At 43.8% G+C, this 17028-nt stretch overlaps 1 protein-coding gene across 6 annotated transcripts in view; it reads right to left on the bottom strand.

Moving 5' to 3' along the window:
* Positions 1–17028, bottom strand: part of LOC149339939 (glycoprotein antigen BM86-like) — a 161290-nt gene that overhangs the window by 137144 nt on the left and 7118 nt on the right. For all 6 annotated transcript variants that reach the window (XR_016283574.1, XM_089548660.1, XM_089548662.1 and 3 more), the window contains exons 4-11: positions 15224–15355; positions 10853–10960; positions 10416–10478; positions 8641–8772; positions 7599–7733; positions 6856–6993; positions 3493–3581; positions 980–1032 (exon numbers count right to left, since the gene is read on the bottom strand). Coding sequence is in view for 5 of the 6 variants with exons in the window: in XM_089548660.1 (XP_089404786.1) it covers positions 980–1032; positions 3493–3581; positions 6856–6993; positions 7599–7733; positions 8641–8772; positions 10416–10478; positions 10853–10960; positions 15224–15355 (850 nt within the window). In the remaining variant the exon portion in view is untranslated. The remainder of the gene's footprint in view (positions 1–979; positions 1033–3492; positions 3582–6855; positions 6994–7598; positions 7734–8640; positions 8773–10415; positions 10479–10852; positions 10961–15223; positions 15356–17028) is intronic.

Below are 17028 nucleotides of genomic sequence, written 5' to 3'. Positions count from 1 at the left end.
GTGTTTCTCTCATTGCCTTCACGAAGAGAGGCGAGATATCCTCGCCATCTTTTTCTGTTGTCTAATAAGCGTTACTTCCCTTCCTTCCGTTCTACGATTCGCGCTGGGTGTCTGCCATCTGCATGCTGCTTGCCTACATGCCTGGACAGACGCACGAGATGCATTAAAGAAAGAGTTTGCTCTTTGGCTATCTCTGGCTCTTGTGTCTGTCATGCTCCGTGGCCGCATGTGCGCTCAGGTGCATTACTTCGGAAACGGTGCAGAAAAGACAAGGACGACATAACAGACGAGACTGGCGCAGTCCTGTCTGTTGTGTCGCCTTTGTCTGTTTTGCGCTATGTTTCCAAGAAACTCAAACAAACTAGCCCAAACTAAGCTTTTCTCGCAGGTCCAGTACGATCACCTCAAACCTGAGTGCCGTGCGTTAAGAATCCGACAAGGACGTGGATGATTGATTTCGCGAATACTGCGGACTCAAGTTTGGTAGTATGCAATCCATATCTGGTTACTCATAACAGGTTTCCTAATATTACGAGACCAGTAAATTAAGGAAATTCGAGAGTTAAAGATGCTAGTGTATATCTAGGTCACCTTCACAATACCTCGGATAGGGCGTCCCGTGTCTGAAGCGGTACAAAAAAAGTGGGAGCCATCGCAGGTTGCCAAGAGCGTGGTTTCTTGATATTGAGTCACGCACGATGCATGTGCTAGCTCCTAACCGTAGCTCCAAACCGTGATCACTTTACTCTATCACAGCTACCGAACTCCCATGCACAAAACCGATGGTTTGCAGATGTGCGAGATAAGAAAGCCAGCAGAAGAAATCAATGCACTCACAGGGCGGCACTATGACCTGAAGCAGACTGTGTGGCTATGAATACATCGTGCCTGATGGGCAAGTGTTCATATAAGCCGGTCGGAGAGCTTCATTCATGCGTACCCTAGGTTCTCATACTAATGCGAACAAAACTGTACTCACGTGCAGTCTAGTATTTCGACCTTAAAAATTTCAGGGCCGATGGTGGTTTGCATCTGAAAAAAGAGAAATGAGCACGAAATGAGAAACTCCGTAACATGAAAGTGCAGCGCATTATCGCCTGTGGAAGGCAAGTATGGAGACAGCGAAGAACTCGATTTTTGTATTCGGTCCTGTATAAATAGTGGACATGGGGAAAAGTGTGGAACACAATTTATAACCAGTTAACGAAAGGTAAATCAGCCAAGCAGATACATCACTGGTTCACTTTCACGCTTTTCACTGAGGAAGAAAAAAAGAAAATAGATGACTGTTGCACTTTTTTGAAGCCGGAAGTGCAGCTGCACCGCCATAGAAACCACAACTCAGATGCTAGGAGCACCCCACCATACGGTCGCTAAGACCGCAGCGCAACTCGTCGGAGGATTCCGGAAAGAAAGTGTCCACGCAAGTTCTCCGTATTCTATCACATATCCTTTCTCGTTTGCCTATGTCTTGATTTGCTGGTAGGGACGCTACACGCTCCTGACACAGCAACTATTATGCAATTTGTGGGCTTTGCTAAGAGCATTGGGAGGAAATGGAATCCAGAACCCTGTGACTTCCGCCATGCTTTGCTGCACGAATGCTTTGCTGCACGATAGTCACCCCGTCGGACCAGTGCCTATTTCGTATAACTCAGACAACGAGTTCGGGGGTTGGGCAATTGTACCGGCAGAAGCATTGGTATCAAAACAAAAAAGGCGTCGAGAGAGAAATAAAAACCCGTGCACAGTCGAGCACACTTATAACGACCGCAGATTTAACGAAAGCTTGGTTATTAGGAGCGAAGATGGCGCTACAGTCAAAGCATCTGTTGCGACAATGGCAATGCATCTCAGATAGAACTAACAATTGCGATCGTGTCACTAAGTTACAGCAAACGAGGAGGCGCCGAAAACGTGTCCCGGAGTCGAAAAACTCGCACTTTCAGCAAGCTCGGAGACCTAAGAGTGTCCTTCGTAACACCACCATGGAAGCAATATAGCGACACAAAAAATCAATAAAAAAGGCGGCGTTGAAACTGTACAAACCTCCGGCCAAGTATGCGTTGCATCCGTCCCGGTTGGGAAAGGCGTGTAAAGTCGAAGGCGAAGCGCGACGGATACGAGATCGAGGCGATGTCGAAAACGAATCTACACTGAGCACGGTCGAGGATAAACAAACAGGAGCGGTTTTAAAAGTTGAAATGCCTTGCTGTCACCTCTGGCCACGTGGTATGCGATACCTGCCCAGTCGGCTATCCGCCTTTTCTGCTGTTACCGCGCGCAGACAGCCCCCAGACAACAAGCAGTGCTGCTGATACGGTTTATGCCTACATGCACTGGGCTTCCTTCGTAGGTGCATGGGCACAGGAACGACAGATGACGCTGCCGAAAGCAAATGGGATCAGGCGCATGTGGATTTCTCTGAACGAGTTGTTGATACATAACTACCCGGTTTTCTCACGGGAAGACATTGTTAGTGCGGATGGTGGCATCGCGGAGACGTGCTTTAAACGATGTCGCCGACCGCCAGGAATATGTTCAAGGCGACCGAACCGCCACCAGCTATCGTGAACGCTTGATCTGAGATTAGTTATAAGTTACAACACTTTCCTGAAGAAGATTGTTAGTTATAAAGGAGTAGGCCAGGAGAACATGACCGCTCTGAAAGGCTTGCAAAGCGCCGCGATAGTGTCACCTTTGATGAAGTACTAGATGCACAAAACTCACTTTTTAAAGAAATAAATGAATCTTTTGTCGGAAATTGTTTTCTTGCATGCGCTAAGGGATGTCCACTTGCTGGGCATTATATATACAACGAATGGCATCCCAGTGGCCATCAAATTCGTCATAAGTGGGCTCGACACGATTGCGATTTTGATGCATGTCAAAGAAAGAACGGCAATGGGTTCAATTTTTCCAGAGACTTTCATTACTTCATGCCGATAGCGAATAACGTCGACTTTTGAAGATAACCATCAATTAGATATTGATTTCGGCCAATAAGAGCCCCGTTTTATGACGCTTCTTCACAGCTTTAAAATTTAACTGCCAAGTGCAGTAAACTGGACCAATGCCTTACAACTGCAGTTTCGTCGGCAGGTCCTTTGCCGTGTAAAGTTTCTTATACGAAGAAACTATGCGCATACATTTTTTACTTGTCTCTAGCAATAAAACGGCAAACAAAGCTCGTCTGAAAAGATTTCAACCCGCCGTTGATAATGTACTGGTCGAATCCGAGATTGAACAAACAAGGGTAAAGTATTGATAGGCGCGTTATGGCATACATATAAAGGAAGCCAACACATGATACTTTCTTTGTCAACTTACATTGGTACACCATTAAGGCAATGCAAAATTTTCTTGCCCGAATGCAGACATTACTTGTCAACTTGCAATCAAAAAAATTAAGTAAGAAGACAGCTTAAAGCGCTTTAATTTCGCAAAGGATCCCCTCACCGATATGCAAAAGTAGCCAGTCTTCCGACTTACCGCCTGGAGAACTCGTTTTTCGTGAACGCTGCAGTCTTGGTTGTGAAGTGAGATATTGGGTTTAAAGGACACCATATAATAGTACTCGTCTGAAATGATCGGATAAAAATTAATGCAATTACTGACTTTACGCTTAAAGTTTTGGTAATTGAAAATTGCGAACATGATCCACAAATGACGCTACAGGAATGAGAATAAGCAGAACATGCAAGATGTTCTGTCTCGTCCCTTACGATCTGAGTGCACTCATAAAAAGGCTCATTGAAAATAGAGTTCCACAATCTAGAAATTCCTAGAAACTATTTAGAAATGAAAATGGAAGACTTGTAATAACGGCGTAAAATTTTTTTCATGGGCACACAAAAAATAAGAATGGTTATGTGAGCATTTATCAGCCCCAAACTTTCGACATGCATGGAGCTACAAAGAAGCGCTGCATGTAGCTTTTTCAGAGTCTCAGCATCTGAAGAGAAAAAAAAAAGTGGTAGGGTTTTAACGTAGTTAAATGGAGACGTGCGAAAGCATATGTGTAGCCTGGTTTGCTCTGGTTTTGGCCTCCCTTGTCGTCGGCACGTCTGACGATGACTATAAACTCAGGTTAAGCTAAGGTTAAACTCAGGTTAATATAGAGGGGATTATAGCTCAAACAAGACGAAGAGAAGAGTTTTAATGTTGTGTTGTGTTCGCGCTGCAGATGGAAATTGATGAAGACGACGATCTACAATGGACAGTGGGGAGAATGTGTTGCAGTTTAACACGGAGCGCAATCGGCTTCGGCGACAACATAGTGCTCTCGTGCAGTGGCCAGCGAAGATGATCTATTTGCGCTGCGGCGGGTTCGAAACCCAGTCGCGGAAATACGGGCATTGGTTATATTTCTGCCTGGGTTGCTGCTATGCTAGGTTTGTCCAAGATCATCATCCAACTGGCTACAGGTGGAGCGACGCTCCTCCCAGCTTGCCCTGCCTTCCTCCTATTGGCTGTAGCTTGCGCGACACAGCTCCGAACCCGAGCTTACCCGAGTTACTCCGAGGCTTCCCACAAGATTCTTTGTTGCGACAGTGTTAAGTAGCGCTTTCGCCCTAAAAATTCTGGGCGGGGAACAAAGACGGAAACGTTACCTGTGGCTCCAGAATTTAGGCTAAGCTAGCGAAGATTGCTAGCAGAAGACAGGGAGAGGCCTAATGGATTAACAACAAGCGGCATTATATGACGTGTTGTAGATGCCTGCCATCGCCGAGGCGTAAATAAAGTGCGCACATAAAGTGAATGCACTGAAGTGGTTGCTTTACCGGTTTCCAGCCTTCACCACGAAGAATATCTCCTCAGTTAGGAAATTGTGGTATTTCTTTATAACTACTTGGCGCACTCAAACGGATAGCAGCGAATATGATCCTCAAAGAGAAAGATGCTCCAGATGGAGGGTTTGCCAAAATACATTAGACTATGAAAATTACGTATTGTTTTATAGTGTTTTCCTGCGAACAGGAACCTAAGTCTATTTTCGAAGAGATCACATCAGCAATCCTTTACATTTTGGTCAGAATAAGCCTCCTGTGGGCGAGGATTATGGTTGTGTTACTTCTGAGGGAAGAGAAAGCATGGTTGTTATTTAATGAAGAGTTGCACTTGAAACTAGCAGTTAGAATTTTGAGGCAACACATACGGTCATTTCACTACGTTAAAGAATTTGCTCAGGACGAACTGGCGGGCTAGTTGGTTACACATCTCAAAAATTTTTCCGAGCGCACGAGAATGAGACGAGGACTGAAAGAAGACACACACCACAAAGCGCCGTACTGCAACTGATTTATTTTGCATGCGAAGCGCCCAAATTTATGCAATGCACCACTGGCACTCGTGGGAAAAGAACAAACATAAAACAAACACCACGGTGATACGTCTGGGTACTCCTTGATAGCGGTGAAGGCCGTCGAGCGGAAACCAGGCCACGTCATAAACAAAAAAACCCAAACATTATCGAGACGGAGTAAAACACGTGGAAGAGCAACATTTAGCAACAGCCATTACTGGGGCATTAATTTTAAGAAATGACGCTCCTTTGCACTTAACTGCACAGAAGCAAAGCTGACACAGTTATCCTTAAGTTTATAGATTTCACAGGCTTCCATGATCTCTCTTGTGAATTTTTCCCCACACCTGCGCAGAACGCGCATGCGGAACGGGCCTATCTCCACACATGCGGTTTATCTCCACACATGCGTTTCACACATGCGGAACGGGCCTATCTTTGAGCAGACCACAGTTCTGCGCAGGTGTGGGGAAAAAATCACAAGAGAGATCATGGAAGCCTGTGAAATCTATAAACTTAAGGATAACTGTGTCAGCTTTGCTTCTGTGCAGTTAAGTGCAAAGGAGCGTCATTTCTTAAAATTAATGCCCCAGTAATGGCTGTTGCTAAATGCAGCTCTTCCACGTGTTTTACTCCGTCTCGATAATGCTTGGGTTTTTTTGTTTATGACGTGGTCTGGTTTCCGCTCAACGGCCTTCACCGCTATCAAGGAGTAGCCAGACGTATCACCGTGGTGTTTGTTTTATGTTTGTTCTTTTTCCACGAGTGCCAGTGGTGCATTGCATAAATTTGGGCGCTTCGCATGCAAAATAAATCAGTTGCAGTACGGCGCTTTGTGGTGTGTGTCTTCTTTCAGTCCTCGTTTCATTTTCATGCGCTCGGAAAAATTTTTGAGACCACGTTAAAGCCGCCAACGCTGAATAGCAAAATATAATGTCGAAACAAAAGAACTCATGCTTGAAATTTTTAGAGTAAAATGTCGAATATGTTAAGTTGGGATAGGATAGGTTATGCTTTTAATAGGTATACTTGTCGGAAGCTTTCGCAATGATGCATGCATGAATGCTAATGTTTCAAACTTGCAAGATGCTTTTTTAGCACTCTCTGAAGACATCGATAAAAGCAGTAGTTAAAACTAACATATTTTTCTACAGTCGAGATGAACGGGGTCTATTCCCAAGCAGGTTCTCCGAAAGCCAGCCTGTTCCCTGGGTTGACTTAAGTCTCAAATGTTTGTGAATTTATCTCAAATTACCTTAATGAATGTCGTTCAGGGACAGGACATTAGCCTGAGTGGTGTATACCTATGTTCTGAGGAATGTTTTCATGTATCGCAAAGAGCTTTTTAAGATTTTATTTGTGCGGAGCCCGATTTAAAGCCCAATAAATTAATCGAGTAAATTCCTCTAGAAACTCACGGTTCACTCTGCAAGTTTCACAATGCGGAACATAACTGTTTATATAAGGCACAGAAAAAGGCAGTCGGAAAAAACTCAGCTGATTTACAACGGTCCTTCAAGGACACAGCCATGGTTCCTTGATGTACTCACTTAAAGTGCAGTCCCATCCCGTAGAGACAGGCGATTTGGGGCGCCTCCTATGCGTCCATGGGCAGAAGCACCCCTGCTTCCCGAAGTACACGCCGCAATCAGAAAAATACTCGTGGCATTTATTTTCAGGACATTCACCTTTAATAAAAAACGCAGTGCACCGCATAAGCCATCACAAATTGAGTACAACATATTTAGAAATAAAGCTGTGTGAGTGCTACATATATTCAAATAGCGAAGAAAAGTCCCTTCTATATGATTTGGCGAAGCAAATTAATGAACCACGTTCACGACTAATGAAATATTGGTTAGTTTAAATTATTTCCAATCGATCCTTCATTCGCACGGTGTCAACGCAGCTTACTTCGCTAGCTCTGGCACAACGCCGTAATTTACAGCCGTAATCGGCCATAAAAGAGGGTCTTTTGCCACATATGTGTTTATTTTGTTTTTCGTCATGCCATTTTATTGTTTCGCCGTGCCACCGTCCTGCCTACATAATTTGCTTTCGCTGCACCTCTATCCCTTGTATTTCACAGCAGATGCTTTAAATTGCATGGTGCTCGGCGATCTCGCCGTCTGCCGTCGGCTGTCGCCGCACGATATGGGTTAGGCGCTATAAATAACAAAGATAAAAATAATGCCTCGCTGGGCGCGGGGAAGAAGTCTGTGCTCTTCTAACTTCTGCAATATGTCGCTTACCTGACTATATACCTTACCACTGGTTACAGCTCGAGACATACCTGCGCATCTTCCATCCACTACATGTTGATCGCGTGGGCATTCACAGACGGCTGTATTATTTCTCCTGGTGCAATACTGGCCAGGCAGGCACTTCTGCTCCTCCTCTTGAGTGCAGGCGAATCTTTTATAATTCACTGAAAGAAGTAGTGCGGAAGAAAAGAAAGCAGAAAGTGAATTTTTTCCTGACCATAGCCCATCCAATAGGATACGTTGCAACCGAAAAAGTCAGCGTTTAGTTTTCGTGAAAACTAAACATTAAACATTAAACAAATTAGGCATATATTGCGCCACTCTGCGTTTAAGGAATTAGTGTTTGAGAAGGGTATGCGGTCCTTGAGAAACTTTGTATGTCTCACTGTTAAACAAAATATTGCTCACAGACGATATGCAAACGCCCAGCCCGAGTTTCCAATTTTCATCTTGTTATGACTCCCAGGGTTAAAAGCCAATGACCCTAGATTCCTTTATTAATGTCTGAGAAGGGGAGTTCCGCGCTTAAGTGCTCTGCTGTTCTGGCCAAATTTAGTCATGAATTACATAAAATGCATTAAAGTTAAGTACCTGAATATCGTTTGAGTAAATATATAGAGGTTTTTATTTCTGCTCCGTTATTTTTGTGTGCCATCAAGCTTTGGTTTTTTTTTTTTTTTAATTTACCAAAAGGCGTACAAATAACGTTTTTGTATCTAGATTGCAGGTCGTTAAATCAAAAACGATAAGAAAGTGGCAGTAATCGTGCATTATAATCCATGCAAACAGCCCTATCGAACTCCTGAAGTTCATGTTTATATGTATTTTCTATAAAGAGATATGATGGCGCTAACTTCAAGAAAACACAGAACAATGAAAACAATTGCTTCCCACTTTTGTTTTCATGTCCCTGCGCCTTTGTCAAGTACCGACTCTGTCGTCACGTCTCATAAATGGCGTCTCCTGCTCCTGTATTCCGCCTTACAAGCTGTGCTCGAAATGCCAAAGAAGCACTTCGTGACCCGGAAAAAGAAAGAAGCTTGACACAATCCCACAATGTCTTGTTTGTACCTATGCACTCGATGCCGTCTTCGGCAACTACATATCCCGAATTGCATTGGCACTCGTAAGCTCTACCGGGGACTTGGGACGCCCTGCATCCGTGCTTGCAAAGGAGCTTCCCTTCACCTGCCTTGCAGGCGCCTGCAAAAGAATGCACCGCAGATTAGTTGCATTACAGAAGAGTACAAAAAGCGAACATTATAAAGGGTAACGCTGAAGAAATCAACATGGGCAGTCTATTGCTGATTCACCAAAGATGCACCACGCATACGCTTCTGTTGTTTGTGTGCATTGTGGTTTTGTTCATGTCACCTTGACAACTTTAATTCTTGATAATTCATCAACAGCAAGGAAACATAACTATCTTGTAGAGGAGCTTCATAAATGGCTTCATAGCGCAGTGCAACTGTGCAGTCGGCATGAAATACGTGCCCGTCAGCTCTCCTGCTAATTGATCGCGATAGTACTTCAATAACTGAGACTCACGGTGGGAGCTGTTATGAGAACCGTTTATCACCCTAGTATGCTTACTGAGCAGTTTTGGTGCGGGTTCCACACATGCGCCACATGATTATACAAAAACTGCGGGCTTTCTTAACCACATTTTAAAAGAATAAAATGCAATACAATTTAGGAACAAATTTCCAAATTTCTTGGTCCTGTTGTTTGGCTGTGCGCTGTTTGATCCACTGGAGGTCACGTGGTGTTGATGACGTCACCACCTCTAAATCGCATTCATAGATCGCGGGGAATCATGATATCCCTATTGGCGGAATTGGTCAAGCGATTAAGTGATGCGCCGCTGCCACAACAGGTGGCTGTTTCAAGTGCAGCTACCAGTGGGGCTTATGAGACCCAGGCTGCTGTTCCCGAGCTCCCATAGGGCTTATGTGCAGCGCCACGCTGGAAATGCGTTAAAGTTCTCAACGGAGGGCAGTTTGCTCAGAACCCGGTAGGCAGATTGTGATGGCGTCACAAAATCACGTAACCTCTCTCGACCAATCAAGGAATTTCCGTGAGGAATGCCAGATTTATAGGTTCTCTGTGATTGATAAATCGGGGTCACGTGACCCTGATGACGAAACAGCCATTGGTGAATCTGGGAATTTTATTACAGAAAAGTCAAATTTTTTTCCTGAGCCGGAAGCCTCAATAACACCGCAATTAAACATTTACACATGCACAAGACATTGACGGCAGCGCTTTTTACGGCCACGTGACATTTATGCGCATTTTCTGTACACAAAAAAAGTCGAGATTCGGTGCACCACTGCATTTCCTTGTCTGTCGTCTTCATGAGCGATCTTTAGCTGACCACGAGTCGATAAATGCCGCCACGGTCACTCAGTGGCCCGAAAAACGCGGGTTGGAATCCGGCTAAGGCGGTCGGAATTAGGTGGAAGCGAAATGTTAGGCGCCTGTGTACTGTACGATGTCAGTGCACACTAAAAAACCCCAGATGGTCGAAATTTCCGCAACCCTTCACTACGGCGTCCCTCACAGCCTCAGAGGCTCTGGAAGGTTAAACCCTGAGAAAGCATTAACCATAAACGAGTCTATAAGCTACGAGTGAAGCAGACAGTGCAGCACACGTGGCCTCCTGTGTACAGCCGCTGTCAAATGTTAATAGAAAGCAACATTTGCGCTAAGATTGAATTTCATTGTCGCCTTTTTCATGCATCTAGCAATAGAGGTAGAGAGCCTAATTTCATTGGTGAAAATGACAGAGTGTGGATGTAAATATCAAACATTACGGCGGGTGCACATATTGAACCTGAGCATACTTTGGCAGCTTCCGTCCTTCATGATGGTGCCAGGCGAGCAGTAAGTACCATCCTGAGGAGCTTCTGAAAAAGTACATGAAGAGAGAAGCAATGAGCATTAGCGTAGAAATAGGCACTATTTCTTACGGGGAACTCTAGGTACGTTCTGTCAGCCGTGACAATGGAATACAAGTTGAGAACAAGGAAGGGAGGTACAAAGACATCGTAAAGTACAAGATAAACCGGGAAAAGTTAGCATCATGCAGCCATGCAGTCATACACATGAGTAAAATGAAATGTTCATCACAGCGTTCGCGAATTCTCTAGCAAAGCTCGTGCAGTCCTCAGCAGAGTAACGGCAGTCTACAAGAAGCTCTCTACATCGGCGGATATGTCCATGGATTGAGCAGGCCAAAGGAAGATGTAGTATGGTGTCCGGAAAAAGTGTCATTACGTACTTGAACAGTCTTTTTGGTCCCATCCCTCGCAGCAACGTGGATCTTTATCAAGAAGGTTTTTTTCACAAAGATCTTTGCAACTGAGAGCCGGATACAAGCAGGTGGTGGCTAGAACAGACATATAAGTTTTTTTTGAACAAAAGAACAGAGAAATTCAGGCAAATATTGTCAGCTCACATGTAGAGGAACAAAATACACACTAGAAGCCAAATAATAAAGACAAAAAGTGACCAAAGATACTGCACCTTTGTGAATAAATTGCACATAAATGGTAGAACAGAAAAATTCGAAGCCTGGCACAGAATAAAATAAATTGTTGCTTACATTAGAAGCAAGGTACGATTAGACTTTCTTTATAAATAACAGTTTTTAGCGTAAATATAGTATGATGAGTAAAGCACCCAAAGCATTGCGTCTAAAAATATTGTAGTCAATCACTCTGCCAAATTTAGGGCCATGCATAAAGCGCTTTGCAAGACTGGCGTAGCCTATTTTAGGATTTGTGATAGTGCTAAGTCAACAGATTAAGTGTGCCTCAGGCAGGATCAATCGCTACTTCACTCCTGAATACTATTCGGAATCAAGTTTGCACTTGGAGACCGTCCGCTTCGATGATCATAAGCACAGTTTGCCAACAATGTAAGCTAGAAGCACGTCGTGCTTGGAAACACGTTTTGTCACAGGAAACTGCTTGCGGAGCGCCCCAGTGGAACCTCACGAGCGATGGCCTGTATACACTGTAAAGCTATTTTGCTGCTCAGCGCCATGTGCCAAAACCTGCGATGTGTGCACTTGAGCCTTTTCTTCTCTGCTAGCTCGCTCATGGTCTTTGACACGATGAGAGCCAGTTAGGCGCGAGAGGTGCCAGCCACCTTCTGACAGCCAAGATCCAGCTTTTTCCAGTCAGTGCGCACTATAACGCATCCCGCCTAGTATGGAGCGCGCACCACTGTCTTCATTATTTTTGGCGCCCGTTCTTCCCGCAGAGCAGTGCTGAGCTAACGGAAGCAGTGCCAGGACAAGGTTTCTGTTCTGTCCTCCATCTTCATGTTATGAGTACAAGCATCGAGCATACACGCGGCTCCATGACTGCACCCTTTTTAGATGAATCTGAAAATGACGACATTCCGTGCGCCTCCACATTATAAGCCTACAAATAATTTATTCTGCTACTTTTGCTTCCCGCGCATGGGCGTCTATATTCTTCATGAAAACTGAAAACTGTTCTTCCTCGAACAAGCGACTAGCGGTTGAGTTGGACATGTGCGAAAAAAATCTGTTATATTCAGGCTATCACTCCTAATATAAACCGACGTACCGTCCAAAGACAGCGAATGGAGAGAGAATAGCCCGTTTGATTGCATTCGCCGAAATACGAGTGTCGGTTTCTCTCCCAAACACGTAGGAAAAAGTATGGGGCGGGTGTTCTTGAGACTACCAAAAAAACGCTTTGATTTCAGCGTGGTACGAATATTTGATTGTGCTGTTCGTTGCTATCTCTGCTCTCTGGCGCGATCTCTGAACGTCTTCTACACAGGTTAATTGTTCCACGAGAACAGCATAAGATCACTATGAGCACCTTTGCGTCTCATATACTGCAAGAGTGTAGCCTTTGTGTGAACATATAACCAGAAGGGGCTTGAGTGAGCTCAGCTGACACGTTATACGATCGTATTGGCTTTGTGAAGTAGGTTAGGTCATTCAATCAGCTAATAAAAAATTCGGGTTAAGTCTTCCTACGAATATCACCCTAAACGAAAAAAGCATTCTATTTTTCATCCGCTTAATCAGGAAAACAAAGGGCAAGTTCATGTCCTGTAATAGCTTGCAAATATTGTTTTTATTTTAGGGCGTTTTTTGGCAATAAGGGGTACAAATATTTCAGCTTTGAAAATGTAGTATTGCGTTTCTTTGGCTGTGTGGCTCCCCTACAAATTCTGTATTACAGTTTTGAGCACTACTTGTCTCCGAGAGAATAAATAAACATCAACGAAAAACTTCAATTTGTTCTTTGTAGTTATTACATTGAAGAGGACCTGGCAAAATTTTCGCAGTTTGTGCATTGTTTCGTTAGGCAGACACTTTTGGAACGAGAAGTCTTCATGCTTTGACGCGCCTAAGAAGAATAATTTTGAAAATTTCAGCATGAGTTCTTGTCCAGGAGCTAAGTAGCTGTGGTGAAATTTTAAATCGTGACACTTCCGGCGATTGCTATGCTCCCTGTGTACTCTCTAAACTTTAATTGAAGTTCCGAAAGCCACCAGGGGGCTGACTTCTGTGTGCTGCAAAATGCATATGTATATCGCTGCATTTGTTTTCTAAGACTGCATCCTAAAGACAGTCTATAGAGTTACAGCCTACATACACTTTTAGTTATCGTTTGTCTATAGAATGTCTATAGGCTATGTATAGACCGAAAAAAATATCTACAGAAAGGCAATAGAGTCTTTAAGTAATCTATATACTCTTCATTGACCATTTTTATAAGGGGAAGGTCTCAGTGTTTCGAGTAATTTTGAACAGAAAAAAATGCGATTCCACACAAACACACTGCTATTATTTTAAAATCAGCGTTTCTCTAAGCTCTAAAACGCAGCACGTCGGTTGCTTTGTAGGACTCTGGGGTAGTTGCGGAAGTCATGTACGAAGATAAGTTTCGGTAACTATGCTGAGGATGGTAATGCGCAAAAGCCCAAGGACGGCAGCGAAGAAGGGGACAGAACGAACGCTTGTCCTGTCCTCGATCTCCTGCTTTTGTGCTTTTTCATCATCATCATGAACTCTTTACATGCCCTAATCACCACTCTTTTGGTTTACTGCGTGCTGTCTGAACTCGAGCCTGCCAGAAGCCGAAGCATGTGTACGGCACTGTTAGCCAGACTTTCGTATGGCTTGTTGGCATAATGGCAGCCAACGAGTAATTTCAATCAAAAGAATAATCAGTTTTATTCTATAGCCCTTGATTTCTCACTTGGTGGGATCTTTTTTTTTCAACCTGCAAGAAAAAGTCACTTGGACTTCTTGATGTTCTGAGGCAAAAGGAAGACAGGCTGTAAGAGAACGTTTCCTTTTCGCAAATGTGGTGAACGCCCTGAACGTAAACAAAAATGTCGTGCAATGAAAAGCACCACGACTCAATTTGACACGGCGTTCCTCAGTTAGGCTCTTATTAAAAGTAGTCTCTTCCTAACACACACGCAAACCAAAAGGGACCATAATGGCGAACTAAAGTTGGTCTGTGTCGATAGAATACCCCGTTTAAATCACAAATATGCTACTGGCAATGAAAATGGAGCTTCCATAATCTTCAAAAGGTCAAAAAGTGAAACAAAAAAGCAGCTTTCACCGGCTCTGTTCGCAAGAAGGCTGCGGTGCACCAAGAAAGTTTTTCCGCGTTCGCATCCGTGAGGTTATATGCTTCACCGTCGTTCAGTTCAAAGCAGTGATCATGGAGTCCAGTTTGGTCTTGGCGTGAGAAGGTTAAGTCGAGCAGCGGAAGAATGCTTGAAATGAATTTTCTTGGCAACAAATGTATTTACTGCCAGAAAAAAAAAAATAAAGCGAGAAAGAGCCATCGAATAAGTTTGTGACAAAAAAAAAGTTTGCTGTAGTTGTCTTCAGTGTCCGTTTAACTACAGCTAGCGAAATGGTCTTAAAAATGACACTGAGTAAACACTGAACCTGGCCTGTGTCCATAGGTTATCGCAATGTAACGACAAATACATTAGTTCCAAAGAAAACGGGGCTTTTACAAGCTAGAAAGGCCAAACTCTGAGACAAGCCCCTGGCATCACTGGGAAGTATGTCAGCAGATTTTTTTTGTGCGGATCTCAGAGGCTGGGCTGCACCGCCATTCATTCAAAAGGCGATGACGTAGACTTTTGGTGTAGACGTCACGCTAGTTGGAATCGAGTGGCGAGAAAATATTCAAATCCGAATTTCTGAGGAATAAAGACTTATTTCACGGCAGGACAAACACTATCACAGTTTCACGTGAATCGTCTCGAAAGTTCGCTATCGGCTCTAAGTTCAGCACGGCCGAGAGAGGCGGGCATTTGGCTTGATTAGCGCCGAGCACGCTTGTTGCTACGCCGCCACCGACTCATTCAGTTTTGTTTTGACGAAGCCATTCTCGCCATCTTCCCGCTCTGCCGACTGCAGTCACCACTACTTGACCACTTGTGGACATGACTTTTTCTGGATTCGCGGCAATATTCAGAAGTGAACATACAACGATTTTTTTTCTGATCAAAATTGGATGCAGTTCAGTAAAAAACATAGCCGGTACTTTGCCTGGCTATACGTGGTATGAAATTGGCATTTAAAGCCTACCAATCCCCAAAGCGATGATTGCAGGGAAAGTGTACTTACGAATACATTTGGTATTATCGCTGTTCATCACCGCCCATTTCCCGCAGCTGCAGCGTGCACCATCCAACGAATCCATGCTCACCACAGCAGTGGCACCTTTCTTCCGGCATTGCTCGGCGTACCAATCATCAACTGAAATGGGCAGCAGAAACAAGTAACACGCTGACATTTTAAGACGCTATATACACGAGGCTTAAAATACGGTTCAGATTGAAAAACGTAGTACAGGAATCATTCCAGGTGACTGGAAAACGGGAAAGGTAGTTCCAGTCTACAATTCGGGTAACAGAGACACAGCGTTGAATTAGCGCCTAATTTCATTATCTACTGTGCCCTGCAAAATGATGGAACACGTAATCTACTCACAAATCATTAACTTTTTGGACTTAAATGAATTTTTTTCTTTCTTCACAACGCGAGTTTCGTAAGGGCTTCTCTTGCGGAGCCCAACTAGCACTCTTCCTTAATGACCTGCACATTAATTTTGACCATGCGATGCAGGCCGACACGTTTTTTTATATTATGCGAAAGCTTTTGGCTCAATTCTTCACCGCCGTCTACTACTAAAACTTGCGCGGCTGGACCTACGTCCTATTAATCTTAAGTGGAGTGAAGAATTCATAACTAATCATTCACAGTCAGTATATCTTAACGGCAACTTGTCTATCTTAACGGCAATGACAACTTGTGGTAACCACAAAGGAAACCACCGCAGGCAGAACAAACATAAAAAGGCTCCACTGTGCACATTGGGAAAGGATTGAAGCGAGTGGGATGTACCGTAAAGGACAATGGGCTGCAAGTTAGCAGTTACAGGAGCTAGTATAATTATGAGACAGCGACATTTTTTAGCCAATCATTGGAATAAGCTTAGGCTTTTTTTAGGTATGAGGGGAGGGGGAGCTTCTAACCCTTGATAAGCAGGGCTGCACCTGGCCACCAAGCGTGTGCCTACGCTAATGAATGTCTTCCAATGCTTCGACGATAGACGACTTCCTGCCAGTGTCAGTGACCCTGGGTCTCTTCCTCCGAGCCGATGTGTGTGGAGGAAAAGATCGCGGCTGACAAAAGTTGCTAAAGTTTATAAAGGATAAGAGTTGATAAAGGTGTCCATAACTGCACTGCGAACTCATAACTTGCCTAACATCCCTCAAACTCAACACACTCATTTACCATTTTTCGACGTGAAATTTGGTACAACTTCTTTCCAACGCGCGTTAAGCCCAACCAAAGTTAGAGCAGCACTCTTGAACCATTTTCTTGCAATAAACTAAAACGTACAAAAAATCGCGACTGGCCTCGTTCTAGGAGAGCGATATTTGACTTTTTAGAGGAAATAAATGACACCCGAGTAGATAAGGTTGCATTGAAAAAAAATCAATTTAACTTCGCTGAGATAACAATGTAAATCTTTAAGGCAGTGCATTATTTTAATAACAGTGTTCCCAATGTGGTGTTCTGTTTCGTGAAACTGCGACGTGGTTGCTGCACCGGCTTCAAGAAAACAGAGAACGGGAGTGAAAACATAAGGGTTCTATGCAACTATTTTCTCTATCTTCAAAGCAGTATGCAGGTAATACTGTTGCGTCTATACACCAGTACTTGCTTTTCAGTTAGGAAGCAATCAGTAGGCACAACTTCGTTTGGAGGATAGAGCCTAGGTGAGAAATTCTATTTCATGAAGTTTGAATTTGATTAAGTGAAAGTTTTACTGCTCTGAACAAAACAAACACCTTTCCGCAATGCCGCAGTTATTCAGGATGCTCTAAATAATCATTACCTAAGTGAAGGTGATAACCGTAAAG

The sequence above is a fragment of the Amblyomma mixtum genome, chromosome 6 (genome assembly GCF_055824585.1).
Source record: "Amblyomma mixtum isolate Tamu chromosome 6, ASM5582458v1, whole genome shotgun sequence".
NCBI classification, from domain to species: domain Eukaryota; kingdom Metazoa; phylum Arthropoda; class Arachnida; order Ixodida; family Ixodidae; genus Amblyomma; species Amblyomma mixtum.
This window is presented reverse-complemented; position numbering and strand designations above follow the sequence as displayed.